Source organism: Artibeus jamaicensis, unplaced genomic scaffold (assembly GCF_021234435.1).
Source record: "Artibeus jamaicensis isolate MK-2021 breed Jamaican fruit bat unplaced genomic scaffold, CSHL_Jam_final contig_497, whole genome shotgun sequence".
NCBI lineage: Eukaryota > Metazoa > Chordata > Mammalia > Chiroptera > Phyllostomidae > Artibeus > Artibeus jamaicensis.
Genome location: NW_026521863.1, coordinates 10,293,685 through 10,314,035, shown reverse-complemented (window position 1 = coordinate 10,314,035; position 20,351 = coordinate 10,293,685). Strand labels below are relative to the sequence as shown.

The following is a 20,351-nucleotide window of genomic DNA, read 5'->3' as shown; positions in this document are numbered from 1 at the left end:
GGCAACCAACAGCTGCTGTGTGCTTGCAAGATGGAACACCATCCTACTCCCTGTATTAACTGAAGAGCTTCAGCTCTAGGTCATCGCTCCCAGCCCCAAAGTCAGCGACACTCAAATGAGAAGGTCGTCTGTGCGTTCAGACCTCTTTCCTCCATTCAAACGCAGGACGCCGCCTCCTCCTCTGATTTTCCTGTGGGTGTTCACAACCCCCTCTAGGAGCCTGGCTACAGGAAGGAGAAAACGCCAGGCCACCTTTGGCTGCGTGTGTTTTCTCTCCATGCTCTGCAAAGGCTCATTACCCGAAGAAAAAATAAACCTTTGCAATTGTGAAGCCAAGAGCATAACTGTTAGATGGCAGAGTTTCCATGAGTCGATGTGAGCAATGAACAAAACTGCCGAGACATGGCCGTCTCCCCTTCCTCCCAGTGCTGGCAGAGGGGAAGGTGCTATTTAATAGTGGAGGCCCAGCTGTAGTCACGTGGCATGTCCCCGTAATTAAATGGTACAAAAAACACTGAAGACAAAGAACACTGTGTTATATGAAAGTGTGTCACTGGGGACTCTAACCGTGGGCAGAAGTGGAGGCTTTCCTAAGAAAAAGATTGAACGAAAGGACTAGAGGATTATTCCTTTTGGACAGGAGGGAGTTGACGTGGAGAAGAACGGAATTCCGGAGAGGAGGAACATCACATATGAGGACACAGAAGCCATGTGTCTCCCAAGTGGCTGTGAGAAGAGAGGGACAGTGGAGAGGACGAGGCCCCGAGGAAGGTGGACGCCAGGTGACACCAGGCCTGACAAGTCCACATTGATCTTTGTCCTGAGGTCAGTGAGACCGCAGAGGGTTTTAAGCAGAGGAATAATACGATAAAATTGGCACATCTATTGCATAATTTTATTTACATTACTGACCACTTAATATATTTCCCAATTAAGTAAAGGCTTTAAAAGAAAATGATCATTCTGGTATGGTGTCATGAGAATTAGACTTACCGGGTTACCCATTTAGTAAGTTACATAAATGGGTAATCACTGTGTTGTACACCTGAAACTAACACAACACTGTATGTCAGCTGTAATTAAAACTAAAAAAAGATCCTTCTGGCAGCTTTGGGTGGGGGGGGAGGGGATGCTGCAGGAAGCTCTGTGCGGCTGCAGCAGTGATGTGAGAGAGAGAGAGAGAGAGAGAGCGAGCGCGGGCAGCCTGGCCAGCGGTGGGCGATGACACAGATGGAGACCAGCACTCCTAGGAAGCAGGCAATCAGCTGGGCCGGGGGAGGGATGAGAGGGAGGAAGAGGAAGAGAAAGAAGAAGAGGAAGAGGAAGAAGAGTTCCTGGCCAGACTTCTGTCATGAACTGTGAAACCAGCTTGTGCTCATGGACAGTTTGTTCTTCTTAGGAGAGCAAGAAAAAGGATCTCAAAATAAAAAGAGGGCTATGCCAGAAGTTCGGAGTTTTCCTGATGGTTTGTTTAGAGGACAGAGGACAGAAGACCCGGCACACTCACCTTGAGCTCCTCCATCCTCTCCTGGATGGTCGAGAGGTCCGAGGAGTGGCTGGGGTCCTGCCCTTGCAGCGTTTCTGCAGCTTCTACTACCCAGGCTTCCAAAGCTTCTAAGCTCTTGGTGAAGGTTTCATAGTCCAGAATCCCAGCCTGTTTTCATTACAAAAGAAGATTGGCATTTAGAAACCCAGTGAAAGGACAAGTAGATATTGAACTTAGTTCTCATTTTCTACATCAAATTGCAATTTGACATACAAGGTTACCATGACTTAAATTTTCTTCTATGCATTAATATAATGGTTCTGAAATGTAGAATAAATTCCTTCTATATAGGATTAATTAATTAACTACTTAAAGCCACTTTTAAGATATATTATCAAGCAGAAACATATTCTGAGTTTTCATATTAAAGCCACTTAGTGTTTATTAATTGAACATATTTTACTCAGTACCACACAGAAGGAAGCATTGGTTTAGGAGCACAATTTCATTGTAGAGAACAGGGTGAGACTCCCACTTCCCCAGCCCCACTGAAACTTTCAAGCTTATTTATATCTTAATTCTCAGTTTTGAAGGAGGCATCGTCCCAATACTGAAAATTTTTCTTTTCTTCTGTTTATGCTCTGAAGTTATAGAACACCCGATTTACAATACCTACTAACGACAAGCTCTGTACCTGTAACACAGTCTGCTGTTTGCGAAGAGCCTGCTCAAGGGTGGATAAGTGTTGACTCAAAGAGAGTTGGTCTGATTGAATGGCTGATGCTGCTGAAGCATCCACTTGTTGCTTGAGTTGCTCTCCCAGCTCATGGAGAACAAACAGGGAATCCTTAACTGTCCCCAGTCCCTTGAGGAGGTCCTACAGAAGATGAAAATATGCATGTCATGGAACAACATGTTGAGTGTACTTCTCTTTATAAACAATCAGCATAGGGCACAAGTAAGAATTGAGGCACTCGATTCTTACTTGCCAAATCATTGCTCTAAATAACCTTCACTTGAAGAAAAAAATAATCAAGAATTGAATCCAATTTTTAAAAATCTGCATGTATTTTAGAAACCAAGTGACAAAGGTGAAGGGATTAAGGGGGAAAAAAACCCAAGACAACAGTATGGTGGTAACCAGAGAGAAAGGGAGGTGGGGGAGGTGGAAGAGGGGAAAGGGGGATAAATGGTAACAGAAGAAGACTTAGAATGGTGAAAATACAGTACAATGTACCGATGATGGATTACAGAACTGTACACTTAAAACATATACAATTTTATTAACCAATGTAACCCCAATAAATTTAATAAGTTTTAAAAACGAATAAAAGAAATAATATGTATGTATATTATAACTTGAAAAAATATATTTACCATTCTGATAATAAAAGCTATATAGTTCCATTCTAGGACATTGGGGAATGCAGAAAAACATACATAAATAAGAAAAAAATTTCTGCAAGTAGAGCCAATAACTATAAAAGCCCACAGTTTTTTCCTGCTTATTCATATAACTAATATCAACTTGAAAACACAGTGCTACATTTTACCTCTTTGTACTTAATATAATAGGCCCAAGGGGTGAGTTTGTCAACACTGTCTTCTGCACACTGGGTTGTCGCGTTTGAGTGGTTGCGATCCAACCCTCCTGTCTCGGTGGGGTGTAGGGCCCCCGCACAGCTCTGGCGCAGACCACTAAGGGCGGACTGCATCTCCCTGACTACCCATGCTGCATCTTGCCTCCACCTTTTATGGGACCCTCTTATATGTTCAAAATGATAAGCCAATGGAAATTCTGTTTCTTGTTTCCATTTTCCACTAAGACACCACAAATGACTGATTCTTCTACCTGTTGCTGGTAGAAGACTCGGTGGAGAGAGCAGAGCCTGCTATACAATCACAGGGCCTACTGTGAGAGGAAGAAAGGCAAAGGGTGACTTTAGCCTTGACAAAGACATCAGACAAATGCCCAGGAGTAATAGGGAGCACTGCGCTCCAAAACAGGGACACCTCAACTCAGGGGGACTGAATATTAAAACTGACAAATTTTGTAAGGATAAACTGTAGGTAGAAAGAGAAAATACAATAAATCATCATCACTGTAAATATTAAACTTTAGCTCTAAAGTGATTATATATTATTAATGGGAAGGTATTAGAATAGGTTAAACTTTTATTTATATGCTTTTTACAACTTGTCTAATTTGGATACACTGAATGGGAAAATTTATAAGAAGCTATTCAAAGCAAATAATGACAAGTAATGACAAATACTTCATTAAAATAAGGACAAATAATAAGAGCCATGCACTCAGTAAAACTTAAAGAAGTCATAGGCAGATACAGTGAAAAAGAGAAATACTAAACAGTTACTAAAAAGAAGTGCAGGCTCTGACAGGCATGGATGGCCCAGTTGGTTGAGCATCGTCCTGCAAAGTGAGAGGTCATGGGTTCGATTCCCAATGAGGGCACATGCCTGGGTGGTGGGCCCAGTCCCTGGTTGGGGAACATGCAAGAGGCAACCAATTGATGTTTTTCTCACACATTGATGTTTTTCTCCCTGTCTTTCTACCTCCTTTTCTCCTCTCCAGAACTAAGTAATAAAATACTTCAAAAACATGAAAAGAAGTATACCCATAAATCAAGAGAGAAAGACTTCTTTCTACTATTTAATCCTTAGAAGAAATTATGTTGATGATTACATAAAAGATAATGAAACAAAATGGACAATACCTTTAACAACAGATTTTTAAAAGGTATACCATTATTCTCCACATGGTCGTATCTTATATTGACCACCTCTGTAAAAACAGCCTAAATCATTCACATGGATTACACTATGTTAGGAAGAAATGGGAAGACAATTCATCTTTAAAATAGAAGCAATGGAAAGGCCTTTTAAAATCTGATCCCCGCCCTCTGAAGACCTAGCAAGCTCTTGGATCCTTAAAACAATTATTTTTGGGTAATTGTCTCAAACACTAAGACATACCAAAAGCTCACACACATCAGCACCAGCCCTGCTAACCCTGAGAAGTCTAAGAAAGGCATGCTGGGAAAAACACCGCGGCTCCTGAACGTACGTTGCAGTCTTGAATCCATGTAGCGACTTCGTCGTCGGCGATGTCCTTATTAGTGGCTGCCTTCAGGAGCTCGTTGGTTCGCTCCTCCTGCTGCTGAACTGTAGAAGCACACTGTTTGGAGTAGTCCTTGTACCTCTGCCAGAGCTGCAGGAGGGCCCTGCTGGAGTGCAGCTGCTCAGCGATCTCTTCCAGCAAGTTATTCCATCTGGAAATGACAGCCAACACTCATGGGCAGATGACCACCTCTCACCAAATGCTGTTACTGACTATGTTATTTTCCATGGTCCTGGTTTGTGTGAATTCGGAAATAATGCAAGGATGTCTCATTTCTGTTAAACATCACCACAAGTAACACTTCACACTCATTTTAGGGGTAGATCGTGGAAATGAGGTTAATCTTTGGGTAGATAGCAGTTCTAACTTCTTTCTAAGTATTTTCACTGCATTTACTTATCATTAACTTCATTTTGTGAAAATTAAAGCTTTAGTAGAATAGAATCTATAAAGCTCAAATTCAAAGTGCCGGCAAGTTTTAACTGTGTCAGGACTTAATAGCGTGGCTGTGAGAGAAGCCAAACATAACAGTGTAAAATTAGGAAGTGCCATACCTCATAGTGACTTCCTTTAATGTGTTGGTAAGAGTTTCTGTCACAGGCGGGTGACACTCCTTTAATAGTTGGTTCGTGACAGAGCCAAATTTCTGTAAGCTCTTTTCCTGTTTTTCTAGATCATCTTGAAGATTCTGCACAAAGGAAAAAAAAATGCCACAGGTGAAATGACAGGGTCTAAATTCTAATAACCAAGTCTACAAGTAATTGATGCCTGTTTTCATAAACATGCACAGACAGTGTGAACGTATAAACCATGATATTGCTCCAATGCCTTATAAGCTCTCTTTAGAAAATTATTTCTTATTCTTTATGCTTTTGCTCTTATGGGTGTGAGAAGGGATTCTTAACAACTAGGCCATCTTAGAGCATCATCTAGGGGTTCCGCTGGGAAAGCTCAAGTAGGGAGCCTTTGTCCGTTTTCTGGTGGAAGCCATTGGTGGGGGGTGTGTGTGCCATCTGGACACTGTGGTTCTCTTTGCTGTTCAGCAGTAAAGCCTTGGATTTTGTTTTATTATGTATCTAGAATTTTTCCTCCCAGAAACTCCTGACAATTAGACTTTAAGAAGCCATTGCTTTTCTGAGTATCATCATCTCTAAGTTCTATATCTGGTGTTCTTCCTTGAAAAGAATATTTATGAGACAGGCTATAGTCTCGGCAGAGTAGTCTCCCAGTGAAAGAACTTGAAGTTGTATATCTCCCTGGAAATACTGCTGGTAGTCTCAGTTCTTAGTAAGACTAAGCGAGAGCATCAGTTCTTAGCACAACTGCACAGGCGAAGGAGGCTACAAAAGTCTGGTCTTATTTAACACTGGTGTCTTATTTCCATCAAGTCAAAATATGCAAGGTCAAGGCCCTGAATTCTTTCATGTTTTATGACATCATTTGCAGGTATTAAACACAGAATAGGCTAAGTTAAAAAGTACTTATAACCTCCTCAAAGTTTTGACATGTGTTTTAAAACTTACTATTCTCTTACTACACTCAATTAAGTCCTAATGATTCTGAGCACCCACAACAACTACATAAACTTTAAGTAAATTATACATAGACATCTCATCCTTTCTCCCTCCTGCACCACTCCCCCGCAAAAGGTATTCCCTTCAGAAAAAATGCCTGGGAGAGCAGCAGCATGTAAACTGATCGACAAGCCAGTGAGGTACATGCTGGGCTCTTGCAGGCACCCCACCCTCTGCATTCATGCCCTGCCCATCCCATAGTCCACACTGTTTATTCAGGGAGAAAGAGCCGTGGCAGGAGAGAGTGTCCAGTGCCCTGGCGTGCAGGGAGGTGAGGACAGCAGATGATTTGAAGGCGGTGACCTAAGGTAGGAGTGCTGTTTAACTCAGACAGCAGCGACGTCATCTTAGATGAATAAAATGATAATGCACACACAGGAAGTGAGGCAGTCAGTGATACAAAAGGAGGGTTATGTGCACACATTGATATTGCACTAAATGAAAGGAAAACAATAGGTTAGAATTTTACCGCTTTGGCTATTTTTCTCTTTGCTTTCTTATTATTCCCTTGGAATATGTTTGGAGAAGCAGGATAAAAAGAGAAAAGGGAAGACACAAAAGGTCGGGACAGTGGGTCAGGGAGGTTGACTGGGGTACAAAGTCATTTTATAAAACAGACTCATGTGAATATTGGTATGTCAAAATTTTAAAAATCATTTCATTATGCAGCAGCTAACCCCAAATTGGGTATCCACAGGCAAGTGTGAGTGACAAACACAGCAGGTGAAATTAATTTTAAATATTAAAAATTAATTCAACGTAAGCAATACAGCATGACATTTCGGGGTGATGTCCACATTTGCTGATGTTTTTTTCTCAAGTTAAAAGGCCCGAGGAGGGCAGAGGCCGCTCATCCCTTACCTGAAGGTTGTCAACCTGAACTCGCACGGCTTCCAACGAGCCGACCAGCAGGCGGAACCGGGACAGAGAGTACCGGGCCTCCATGAGGTGGCCGTGTATCTCATCAAAGGCCGCTCTGTGCCGACCCCACTGCGCATGCACGGACTTCAGCAGCGTCTTCAGCTGCCCGACCTTGGAAAGAAGCAGACGCATCTTAGAATCTCATGACATTGAAAATTATGGAATGTGTGTTCGATGGATGGAAAACACATTAACATTTAAGAACTTCATCAGAGCTTCAAGCATGATAAATTTAACTCAAACAAAAAAGAGGTAAGAAAAGATATAGTTCTATTGAAATGGATGCCTCTCCTACTTTTTTTAATCTACTTTTTAATGATTTTATTTTTTTATTCAATGTATAGGGGCAACATTGGTTAATAGGATCATACAAGATTCCAGTGTACATTTCTATGATACATGATCTGTATTTGCAATGTGTGTCTACCACCCAAAGTCAAATCATCTCCTACTTTAGAACAGTCTAAACTGAAATTCTTGAAAAGGTTAAATATAACCTTTGTATATGATATATATCGTGAACCTATATAATATAAAAGGTCAATATATTTAATACTACAGTTCAAGAAATAAATGTTTTAACTAATGCATTAACTCATTTAATCTTCATAACAACCTTATGAGGTAGGGATCATCCTCCTCTTATTGATGAGGAAACTGAGGCACAAAGAGGTTATGAAAATTACCTGAAATCCTACTGTTACAGTATGAGAAATCTTGATTTGAATCTAGGCAAATGTGGTCCCCGGAAATGAAACCTATCAGTCTATCTATCTATGTCACATATGTGCACACACATACACAAAAAGTATCGTGAGACAAAACATCTAAGAATGTATTTCCCTATACTTGTCTGCAACAGAAAAGTTACGTTTTTAGTTTGTGTCACTTAGAAAGATACCTGCAACTAGTTTAGAAAGATGTCTGCACTGGGCTTCCAGGATGTCACCCCTAATCCTCTAACTGTAATCCTTTGAATACAGAGTAAGTATGGCCATTATTAAGAAAAGAGATCACATAATAAATTAATCTGTACCTGCATGCTCTGCTTTTCTTCTGAGCACAGATAAATAACATTGAGACCAATCAAGATACTCTCTAATGGGTCAAAGAACTAAGAATGTGCTGCCTCGGAAATGAGGCAGCACCCACGGGGGCCGACAGGGGTCAGGGCCTATCCAGGGAAAGCCAGGAAGAGACATAAAAATAAAACCAGGAGAGAGATAAGAATATTTAAATAATCTAGTTCTTCTTTGTATTATTTTTGTTTTCCATCAGGTGACGGTTCTATGAGAGAAACAATTTATTTATACGGTAAATCGTTTCCAAAGATTGGTGATGATTTACCAAAGTGCATAAAATAAAATAAATTAAAAACTGGGTAAAAAATAAGGTAAGGAGGAATTGCGCGGCTGCACTTGGAGGAGAGAACACAGACTGTAAGAAGCTGTTTGCCGTGCCCGGGGCCTCAGGTCGCCTGCTTGTGCTCAACACCTGTTTCTGCAAAGTGTGGACGGTGACTCCCTGGGTGAGGAACAGCATGTGTTTTTGCGTGTATTCTTGTCATCAGAGGATCCTACACTCCATTCAGCATGTATTTATCAAGTATCTTCATGGTGCTTCTGTGTGAGAGCAGTAGACTGTATCATGTGTTAGAAGCTGAGAAATAATTAATAGAAATAAAAGCAGAGCCGAGAGGAGAGTCAGGGAGCCTGAGATGGGGGTACAGAGGCATCATTTAAAACCAGGTGGCCAGGAAATCCCTCAGTCAGCGGGCAAATTCGAAGAAAGCCCTTGAGGATGGGAACTTGTGTATATTTGCAGGGGAGTGGGTGGTAATCTAGGTGGAGGGCACAGCCGGCGCAAAGTCCCCGAGTATGGAAACTGCCTGTTGAGTTCAGGAGTAGAGACTAGAGCAAAATGTCCCTGCTGCAGGGCGCCTGCCAAAGGCAGATGACAGCAGAGGGACCCTGGGAGGCCGGGTCACGTGGGCGGAAAGGTCCTCAGCAGGTTTTGTTCTCATTCTAAACGAGACAAGAAGCTGTTGTGGGGTTTTGAGCTGAGGACGGTGTGATCTGACTTCCACTTTAACAGGACCTCCCTGACATGGAGACCGTTCACAAGGTTTCCGACATCATCGAGGTGAGTGGTCAGGGTGACTCAGACCTGGGTGCTAACTGTAGAGATGGGGGCAGAGGTTGGATTCTCGAGCTTTTCTGAACATAGGGCTGACAGATTTGCTCATGGACCAGCTATGGAGTATGAGAAAGAGGCAAGTGAAGAATGACACCACAGTTTTCTGCCCAAACGCCTGGAGAGGTAGAGCTGTCCTTAGCTGAGGGGGTGGAAAGTGTAGGTTGGGGGGGGGCCCAGGAGGTGGTTTGGTCATGCAAGAGGAGATGTCTACAGTCGGATTTCTCTTTCCCTCGGGCCTCCATCTCTGTCCAGATTGTAGGAGAGAAATCCAGGCTGGGAATGTACAACTGAGAAATGTCTGGGCCTAGCTGGCATCTGTGGACGTGGTAAGATTATTGCATGTTTGTGATAGAAAACATCCCAAACTTAAGTACAAAGAGATGATGTAGGGAGCCATAGTTTCCTCAGTTACTTCAGGAATGGGAACACGCGTGTAGTGAGCGTGGAATGGAGAACAGGGGCACGGAGCCAGCTCTCCCGGCAGCGTTACCATGTGGTCCAGATGGGCCCAGGTCCCGCTGAGCTCCCGCAGTGTGCTCACGACGACGCCAGACACTTCTTTCTTGTTCTGAATCAGAGCAAGTCCATTTTGTTCAATTTTCTTTACCTCTTTTTCTTTGGCTTTAATCAAATCCTCTAGTTCCTGAAAGATTAAAAAACATAGTCATTTAAATTACTCCATGATAGTCTCATATCCTAAAAAAATCTCTTTCTAATGCAAAAAGTGTATTGTTCTCAAGGCAGCGCCTCCACAGAAAAACTTCTTCCTACATTTAAATTAAGTAGTCTTTTTATTCCATGATAAATTAGCAAACTTAAAAAAGTAAAATTTGATGACCTAGGAGGTAAGGAAATGGCACCACGTAATTTTTTTTCAAGAAACTACAGGAAAGAAATAGTCAGAAATGTAATATGATTATAGTCTCAAATTCAGGTATCTTGGTGTTAGAAAAATGACCCAGTCCTGGCTCAGAGGGTGAAATGCAATAGAATGGTATCCTGTGCCCCAGTATCTGAGATTTAGTTGCATTTCCTCTGTGATCGAGCTGTGGCACTCTGGGTAAGTGAGAAACATCCTCTGTGTCTCAGTTTCTTCAGAATGTCTATTATCCTTTATTTCTCCCTAAAATAGTCTGATTGTATGTGATTTGAAAAAATTATAGGCTTTTTTCACCAGTCTAATTTTCATTTTCTTTGGGATGTGCATTTATAACTGTCAGTATGAGATGTTCAAAAAAGAAAATAAAATGAGGCAACGGCCTGGAGATCACACTGAACTACACATCATAATCTTAACTTATATTTTAATGCCATTTAGAAATCTGGAGAGCTCAGCAAAGCAGGCTCTGACTGCGAGCACAGTTTTATGAATGAGTGCACGGGAGACCCTGCTGTACAACCTGTCTTGGGCCTCAGAGTTGGTGAGGCTGAGGCGGGCTTGGAACCCAACCTCCCGAGCTCACCACCTCCAAGCCTCATGCTGGAGGCGAGGAAACTGGACATGAACCATGGCCAGAACATCAACCCCATGTTGGGGTAACATGAGAAGCTATACAGGAAGGCATGGTCCCATTGTCAAAGTCAGAAGTACACCTGCAGAACTACATGTGGAGATGTGTAGACCTTGGAGGTTAGAGTGAAGAAAATCCCCAAATATTTGAAGTTGAGACAATGTCTCAGTTCTGTAGAAAAGGTTTCCACCACCCTCCTCTCTTGTGAACCACATATGGATAGCAGGACCGGGGCTGGGTGGTGTTACTGATGGGCTATAGTAGGGAGCCCAGTCCCTGCTGTATTCATTACAGAGGCTGTGCCTCTTTTATTTTTTTCTGTGTGGTCTAAACTGTTGATCACTCACTACCTAATTTATAAAATAGGAACGATAATGTATTTGCTTACCTCAAAAGGCTAACATTATATATATATATGTGTATGTGTGTGTATATATATTTATAAAATATCTTTTAAGCTTTGAAAAACTAGGCAAATGTAAGATAGGATTATTATATTCAGTCATCTGGTAATCTGCCATACTTCAGTGCAAATGTATTTATTTTTCTCTCCGTATTTATTGTAAAGCCATTTTTGTCATGATGTATTAATTAGAAATTCATGTGTTTAGTATTTAGAAGCATTCATTTGCATTCTTAATGTTGTTTTTTAATTTCCACATTATAATTCTGTCAGGATTTTGACAGCTCAGATAATTAACCAGAGAATGAATGTAGTGATTACAAGGATTACAAGTCCATGATGGAGTACAGAAAACATAATTAACTTTACTATTTAAAGATATTTCTCTCTACTTCTTTAAAAGATTAAATAAGTATAAATAATCCTTCCAACACTTCTTTCATATGACTGAACCCACCGGAATTAAATTTACTCTCATTTATCCACGGGCATTAACTTTTTTCAGTGATCAATAGTACATTAATGATTCATTGCTTAGAAACACATCTCTAAAATGATCTGCACATTTATATTGGCATGAAAGAAAAATTCAGGAAAGAAACAAGACTAAAATACATATATTTTGTGTAAAATGAAGGTGTTTTCCTTTCTTTTCAATAGCAAGTAAAAGATAATTCTGTTTCTGATCATTGAAGGGGAAAGCCAAACCTAACATTTTTTGCTATAATGAATCATTTTTAACTTGAGTTAATTCATAAGTATCAGCTTTAATGTTGTTTTAAATCAATAAATCATCTCTGAAAGAGTGGAAAAAAATTCAAGATTGTTAAAACGAAATATAAGGCTTGAATCCAGTCACCAATTTAAATATGTTGGCTTGAATTTCACACTTTGGTCCAAAGGAACAATTTCTCAAAAATGACAATAAATTTTGATCAAGGTTTGTGGTACAGCCAATGAGAACCTGCCAGTGAAGGAAAAACACACATACACTCACAAATCCCAAAAGAGAACTTGCCAGTCAGGCTATTGTGATTTATATGCGATGCCCCAAAATAACTGTGCAGGCTACATTCATTGGGATCTTTGTTTAAAAAAAAATGACTTCTCTTTTGAAATCACAAATTGGCATTGGTGTCAAGTTCCTTAAAGTGCACTTCAAGCCTCCCCTCCTGACACTGCCTGAAGTGACCTTCTGGGAGACTCAAGTCTGGGTCCAAAAAGGAGGAAAACTTGCCAAGCGTCTGCTGCGTTTTCCAGATAGCAATGTCTCTCTCTGTTAAACAGAAGACACAGACATGAAAAGAAACAAAATGGAAAATGGCAGAGGAAAAAGTAATTTGAAAGAAGAAAAAATATACTAAAAAAAGGAGGAGAGAAAGAAGAACAGAGGAAAAGAAAAATTATAATAATGTATTGTTTTAGTCTCTCTTTTTTAAAGATTTTATTTATCTTTAGAGGGGAAGGGAAGGAGAGAGGGAGAGAAATATCAATGTATGGTTGCCTCTCGTGCATCCCCTGCTGGGAACTGGCCTGCAACCCAGGCATGTGATCCGACTGGGAATCAAACCACAATCCTCTGGTTTACAGGCCTGTGCTCAGTCCACTGATCTACACCAGCCAGGGCTGTTTTACTCTCTTAATAGTGAAGTCTATGACAATAGTAGATCAAGGAAGCACCAATCCTGTTAATGTTAACATGTAAACAATTTTTTTAATTTTAATAGAATTGCTTTAATTTAGAGGCTCATCAAAAGGTATAACTTCTCACCCTTCCAAGTAAAAATCTGAAATTTTGGCCTATTTGCATGCTTTAGAATTGATGGCCTAAGCTAAAAACACTACTGGCCCCTGGAAAATCAGAAACACAATGAGGTATATTTTTAGCCTGCCATAGTTTGCACACCCATCTTCTGATGTGAAGCTTTTTTTAACTTCAAGGTATTTCTCTACATTATGGTTTTCTTTGCCATTTCTATGCACCATCGGAATTGCAATCCATTGGCTTGTCAGCTCTTCCTTTCTGAACCAGAAAGTTTTGATTGAGAGCTTAGATATACCTCACTTCACATGTGTCCCACAGAAAAAGTGCTGTTTGGAAGGAAGTTCATGACTAAAGGCCTGTCTTTTTGAAGCCTGGAGTATGAACACAAGATTTGGGATAGGAACATTTCTACCCAGTTACTGCCCAGTTGAGTCTTCAACTGTTCTTAGGAAACACCACAGAGAAGTGTTACAGGCAATCTGTAACACATTACAAATTCTTAAATTATTGTTAGGAACAATGATTGCAGGGTTCCCTGTAATGGTTCACATTTCTTCTGCAGCAGAATACCTGGGGAAATACTAAGTGTTCCCAGGTCCCTGGGAAACACTGAGAGTGTGCCCTCTACCTCTGAATCTACAATCCTTATCACTAACAGAACAAAGGGAGCCAAGTGCTTCCCCAAGTGACACAGTAGTGACATTGTCACCTGTGAAGCACCTGCTCATTACAGTTGAACCAGCATCCAACCAACCCTCCAGTGCTAACTCCCATTCATAGGAAATACATGAGAGGGAAGAACAAGTTAAATGGCATGTTAAGGACATACGCACGCTAATCCTGAATCTGGGGCAAGTCAGCATTTTCTGTGACAAGTTCATAGTATTAAGAAAATGTTAGAGACTTAAGAGAGATAGTGGAGCATATGTAGCATATGGACACATGTATCTTTATGAAAGTAAATGAACTGAAAAAAATTTAAAGACAATTCAGGAAATGTGTAATGGGTTAAGCATTAAAAAATATTAAGGGATCATTTGCAAAATTTTTTGTGGTGATAACATTATACTTATACAAGAAAAGTGGATTATTTAGAGCCGAATATTATAGCACTCAGGAATCAAATGGCATGTTCTCTGGGATTAACTGTGACATCGTGAAGAAGAAAAGGAAAAATCCAGGCAAATATGTCAAAATCTTGCTAATCATTAAACCTGATGATCAGTACCTGGAGGTTAGCAGCATTCTTTTATGAGCATATTAAAAAATGTATAAAAACAGGTGACAAAAAGCCTAATAGTAGAAAAACTGTAAATTTACATCATCGGAGAAATTTGTAGCCAAATGTGACTTTCCAATACTTAATTCTCAGTCCTCAAGAACTGCAAGCTCCTTTGGCACACGCCACGACATCGTGAAGCAGAGCAGTCAGCCACCTGCACCACTTACCTGACAGTCTTTCATTGCATTCTGAACGGAAGCCTCATCTCCAATTTGCTGCTGTTGTTTCAGTCTCTTCTCCTGGGTTTCAAACCAAGTTTTCATACACTGTATGTTATTTTCATACTCTGACCAAGATTCCAATAAGCCTTCCAACAACTGAATCTGAACAAACATAATGAAATACAATTTGAGATGTTATTTTAAATTCAAATCATCGGGAAGCCACTATTTCCTCCAAACTGAGAATTCTTTAAATACGGTCTATTGTGTATATGATTAAGAAAGGACTGTTACAGGAAAAAAAAAAAAAAAAGAAATGACTGTTACAAAGTGTGAATCAATGACTATCTTTGGTAAGCAAGTAAAGAACTTAAGTCAACTTGAAGCAAAGGCAAAAGAAATTAAGAGACACCTTTAACAAACTAAAACCATGTGAAATATACAAAGAGTACAGGGTGCATAAGCCAAAATACCTCACGTGACAAAGAACACTGAGAGCCACGTACCTCCAGTGGCATTCTCTCTAGCAGCATCCTGAGCCCAAGGTAGCTAGATCCCTCACGCATTAATTTTCCTTACAGAGTGTACCTATTCTTGGAGTCTCCATGGAATATGGATGGCGGAGGCCCCGTGGCTTACCTTTTCAGCTACCAGACCTTGCAGGATCTGCCAACTCTTATTCATGGCTCCAAGTTGCTCCGCAAAATCAGTCTTGTCACTGCGTTTACTCTCCACGTCCTGAGTGCTGATCTGCAGAACGGACTGGTTCACGAAATCAACTGTCAGCTGTTTGCAGTTAATGTCTATCTTAAAACCCTGGAAAGAGAAGGGAGAAAATAAGAAAGCAAGGTCACACACATAAATGTCTTATATTTTATCAGGAGTTGGAAAGCCTTAACTAACCTTAAGGTTAATATCATAATTTCCATGATTTAGTGCAGCTGGCATAATCTATGTACATTCATATAACTCATTATTTTCAGAAGCTGAATAGAAACACATATAAATATATAAAATATGCATTAAACTTATAACTTTTGAATTTATAGATATATTTGAATTTATAAAAGCACAAACATTTGTATTTATAAATATATTGAATATAAGCATATATAAATTTTAGACAGAGGATGTGAAATTGGAAAAATTGTATAACACACTATAAAATATTTATAAATTACATTTATTTTTATGATTTCTTAAAATTATACAAAATCTCATTCAAAATTATCCCTAGAACTGGGCAACATTACTACTATGCCTATAGCCAGGGAGGCAATTTCCTTACCTGTATACACCCAACCGGTCACTGTGTATGACACACAGACTTTATGACCTGATTTCCATCACCTGAGTCTTTGAGTTCCTTCAAATACAATAGCTCTAAAGTATGAAAACTTAAAAATAAAACAGGCTTAACTACCTTATATTTCTGAAGGTATTCATGAATTGCCTGGTAACCAATGCACTTGTTTATGTCCTCCTCATCCTGCCGAATGGTGTGCTCCATGAGAGAGATCCAGGTCATGACCTCGGAAATGGCGTGGCGCGACGGCAGCTTGTCCATCTGGAGCTGCCCCCGTAGGAGAACAAGCACAGGTGTTGAGGTTCAGACCCAATTTCTCCTCACCTGAAAACCCCACGTTAATTCTTCCTAACGTACCAGCAGAGATGACACTTCTTAATGTCATTTCTGGATCTCAGCCTCATTAGAAGCTTGGAATTCAATGTTAGGCAGACACTGAACAATAATAGTCATCTTAGGTTCACGTGATATCCAATACTATAAATATTGTGTAAACATTAATTAATTATTCAAAACACTGGCAAGAAGAAAATATTATTGTTATTTTATAGCTAGTTTGATAACTTAAAAAAACCTAACTACAAAACATTCAACAGATGTAGATGTATTTTATTATCTTGTAAAATCTCTCTGTTTTATGACTCAGGAATGTTAAAAGAAGAAAGAAAAAAAAATACCACACTATAAACTATCATTTTCTAAAGTTTTGGCACTCTAATATTTATTCCTAAGGGCATAGGTAATTTTTTTGTCTTTAACTAAAATATACTTAAAATTATGAATCGTATTACATTATACATTTATTCAGATACTTATTATAATCATTGGGAAGAACAAAAGCAATCATTCACAGTATTTGTGGACTTTTATGTGGTGCAGAATGATATGGAGATAAATTGGAGATATTTCCTGTCCTCTAGAAATATATGGCCTCTGATTAGGGAGAAGAAGGAATTTACGCCAAACACATCTGTCATACCTAATATACAGTGACGAGGGCCAAAGAGAGAGAAACAGAAAACATCTGGGAGTTCAGGAGAGAGAAGCACTGACCTCCCTTCTCTTACTTCTCTCCATTAATTGAATGAATGCCAGTTGCTGTATTGTAGGCAAGATTATAGGTCTTTTATAATTACTGTTATTAAATCTTCATAACTATGCACTTTATGGGGTGGGGTAGTTGCCCACATTTTACTCATGAGAAAACAAAGAATTTAAACAAGGTCAGACAGGGATTCTAACACATACACTGAAGAAGTCCCCAAAGATACGGCATTTGTAGATAGGGCCTTGGTGGAATTGTTCATTTCTGATCGTCCAGGCAATGCAATGGACGAGAGAAAAGATGATGTCCAAGACAAAGCTGATTTAAATTTGCAAGGAAAAGCAGATGGATGCAGTTTTCCATTTAATGCTGCTGGAATCAGTTGTTACCAATCAAACCAAAGGTTCTTTCTATACCTGGTGGAGCTTTTCCTGAACGGTTGGAATATTTGTCAGCAGGTCGGTCCACTGGCCATCAATGTGCGACAGTTCAGAGCGCAGGGCGGCTGTGTCCACTTTCTTTAACCGGAGAAGCCGATTTCCAGTGCTCAGAACAGACGATTTCAGGGAAGACTTGGCATCCACTTCCTTGGAAAACTCCTGAAAGAAGTAGCAAAGGTTAAGTCAGGAGTAAGCAGCCAGAGCTTAGACAAATTTACTGTGTAAACACTTTATCTGTATATCTTGAAGGGGAGTTAGGTTAAACGTTCTAGAGAAGAAACAAAAGCCACATAACCCTCGTCTTGATCGAATGCCTACAATGAAGCCATGGCCTATAAGCTACTGAAAGAGGCAATGTGGGGCCCTGGTGTTTTGTATAATCATTCCACACACATAGTCAACATGGACAGATTCTCCAGAACTTAGTCTATGAAGTGTCCCGTTGACAGCTGATCTCCTTTTTACTAGTGTAGGTCAGGCCTCAGCTGTAGGCCTGGACACCACACATTTAAATTCTTACCAGGAAAGTGTTCAGATGATCACGGACGGTCTCTAGCTCTTGAGGGACTGTCACCGATTGCTGCGTCCAAAACTCTAGCCTGTCTTTTGCAGACTGTAACCAGTGAATTAGAGCTGCAGATTCACTTTGATACCTGTAAGTACATTAATGAGCCTAGTAAGTAAACATCCATTGCCTACTTTCTGCTAACCCACGTTATTCCCAATGCCAATTTTAAAAGAGGCATGATACATTTGGGAAAACAATGCCCTGGGTTGGAACTCTTAAATTCTCTTAATATTTACGCCTGAAGCAAGCCAGTCTCTCTGAGTTTCAACTTTGCTTTCTCTAAACTCAAAATAAAAATACATTTCCCCAATTTTTTCACATTGAGGCTATTCAGACAATATTAGATGATTGCTATTAAACTTCTTAGAAATAAAGATGGCGTAGAAATAGAGTATTCAATTAGGTAAAAGCAGCCTTCCACTTCTCGAATATTCCCATTGTCCGTGGGAACCTTCACCTTCTCGAAACCCCTTTCTCTACTCTTTGTAAGACTTTATTTACTGTGACCACCCATGTTACGGTCAACAGGCAGGGAGGACGGCTCGGAGGTAAGTACCTGCCTCCCTGTCGCTTTTGATTCCACGTTTATATGACTATACAAGAGTCCAGTTGAGGCTTTGTGTTTGCCTTTATTTTCCAAACTATGTGATGAGTTCCTAGGGGAACATCCCTTTTTCCAGTCCCGTACTCACTAGCCTTATAAAACTTCTTCAACCCTAACCTGAAAATATGCGCAAGAGTCATTGTATTACCTGGTCCAGTGTTTCAATATTGTTTCCAGTCTGTGAAGTTCCTTAGACACTTTGTTGGTATTATTTAACCAGTTTTCTCCAAGCTGATTTAGCTGACTTTCCAGATCTGAGCAGCTAACGGACATCAGAAGTCGTTTCCCATCATCTAACACTTGATATAGTTTGGGCTGGTACTCGTTAAGGCTGGATTTCAAATGCTAAAACGATGGAAAATACTGGGTCAGAAGTTTGAATAATGCAGTTCGTCTCTCTGAGAATTGTAATTCTTGTAGTGCCCATCGTGCTCCCGTTACCCTAGGTCGAACTTCAACTCTCTGCACCCAAGGAACACTGGAAACTCTGAGATGTTTCATCTACTATACCTAAGTATGGACGTCTTTTTTTCTTTTTTGCTGGTAACTTTATGCACATTTAAAACTGTCAAACAATAAATATTTCAAGAATAGTGTGACATCAGCATAAACCACAGCAAATGCTTGGTGGAAGCTGAAATTTCAAAACGAGCTCTTATTAAAAACAAAAAAAAAAAAACCCCACTTCTTGTATTCTATTATAAAACAAATGCTTAAAATTTTTGTGCTTTCAACAATGTCAATAAAAAGCTTTTAAAATAAAAGTAGCAGTACTTAATAAAGCATTTCATTGCAAGTTTGTTCAGATTTTGTTAAAACCATAGGAAAGTTTTGAAAGGAAACGTGGTGACTTTCCACACGGAGACGCCGCGTGGACGCCGACCTGGTAGAGTGTGATCCGATCCGTGAGCCTGTCCTCGCTCTCCTCCACCAGCCCCACACTGGGGATGCTGCCCTCCACCACCTCCAGCTGTCTGCTGAGCTCCTGCCGATCCTCCTCCAGGCGGGACCATGTCTAGAAAGGCAACACCCGTCTGTGAGCTGGCAAGCCCCCAGAAGGAACAGCATTCCTCTTTGTGTGCAAAACGTAGGCAGATTCTCTTTTAAAGTCATGTCACGGATGTTTGTGTTGGGGGTTTGCTTGGGGCAGCCAAGGATGGCTTTGAAGCTGGGAATCAGAGGGCAATGCTGAAAAGTGTGGTGGACGGGCTGTGGCGTCTGCAACTAACTGGCAGCGTGGGAAGTTACTAAACGAACATGGACCAGATGCTCAACTCCTCTGAGCCTCCTTTTTAATGTTTAAAAATGAGGATAATAATACCTGGGTGGTCCATTCTGAGGACTAAATACAACAATGCACACAGCACACCTAGAAGCACACAGTAGGCTTCTGATATACCCGGTTTCATTCCTTGCCACAGTACTGATAACCTCATGATTTACCTCAAAGGGATGAGCATGTTCACTTCAAGTAGAAATGAACTAAATACATCGCATTTGCAAATTTATAAAATACCACCATTAAAGAAATATGGCTGTATAGCATCAACATCCTAGTAAGAACTCTCAAATGACTTATTTCTAAATTCGGATTTTTATTTTGTCTTAAATTAGAACATCTTGTTTTCAATCATTTGAAGTTTGTTTCAATGATTTATAGCAAAAGTCCAAAGTTGGTCCGCCTGACTATCAATACCTGGTACATGAGGATGCACCCAGCAGATGCTCAGCGGGGCATAGGCTTTATCAAGATGCAAATAGGAAAAACAGCAAGACCTGGCAACAGGTGACCAGGAAAGTTCCGAGGTTACGCAGGAGACAAATAGCAGGAGTAAATGTGTGTTGCCTTCATGGTCTGTCTTGAAGTGGGGGGTCTGCCCTGCAGTGGGGGGTCTGCCTTGAAGTGGGGGGTCTGCCTTGCAGTGGGGGGTCTGCCTCGCTGTGGGGGGT

The 20,351-nt window shown here is 40.4% G+C and overlaps 1 protein-coding gene across 9 annotated transcripts in view; it reads right to left on the bottom strand.

Annotated features, from left to right (window-relative positions):
* SYNE1 (spectrin repeat containing nuclear envelope protein 1) overlaps positions 1 to 20,351 on the bottom strand; it is a 404,650-nt gene that overhangs the window by 79,859 nt on the left and 304,440 nt on the right. For all 9 annotated transcript variants that reach the window (XM_053668739.1, XM_053668745.1, XM_053668738.1 and 6 more), the window contains 13 exons: positions 19,285 to 19,416; positions 18,550 to 18,746; positions 17,750 to 17,882; positions 17,206 to 17,388; positions 15,862 to 16,011; positions 15,078 to 15,254; positions 14,445 to 14,600; positions 9,807 to 9,959; positions 7,061 to 7,231; positions 5,180 to 5,313; positions 4,572 to 4,776; positions 2,181 to 2,363; positions 1,508 to 1,654 (listed from right to left, as the gene is read on the bottom strand). In XM_053668739.1, the coding sequence (XP_053524714.1) occupies positions 1,508 to 1,654; positions 2,181 to 2,363; positions 4,572 to 4,776; positions 5,180 to 5,313; positions 7,061 to 7,231; positions 9,807 to 9,959; positions 14,445 to 14,600; positions 15,078 to 15,254; positions 15,862 to 16,011; positions 17,206 to 17,388; positions 17,750 to 17,882; positions 18,550 to 18,746; positions 19,285 to 19,416 (2,121 nt within the window). The remainder of the gene's footprint in view (positions 1 to 1,507; positions 1,655 to 2,180; positions 2,364 to 4,571; positions 4,777 to 5,179; positions 5,314 to 7,060; positions 7,232 to 9,806; positions 9,960 to 14,444; positions 14,601 to 15,077; positions 15,255 to 15,861; positions 16,012 to 17,205; positions 17,389 to 17,749; positions 17,883 to 18,549; positions 18,747 to 19,284; positions 19,417 to 20,351) is intronic.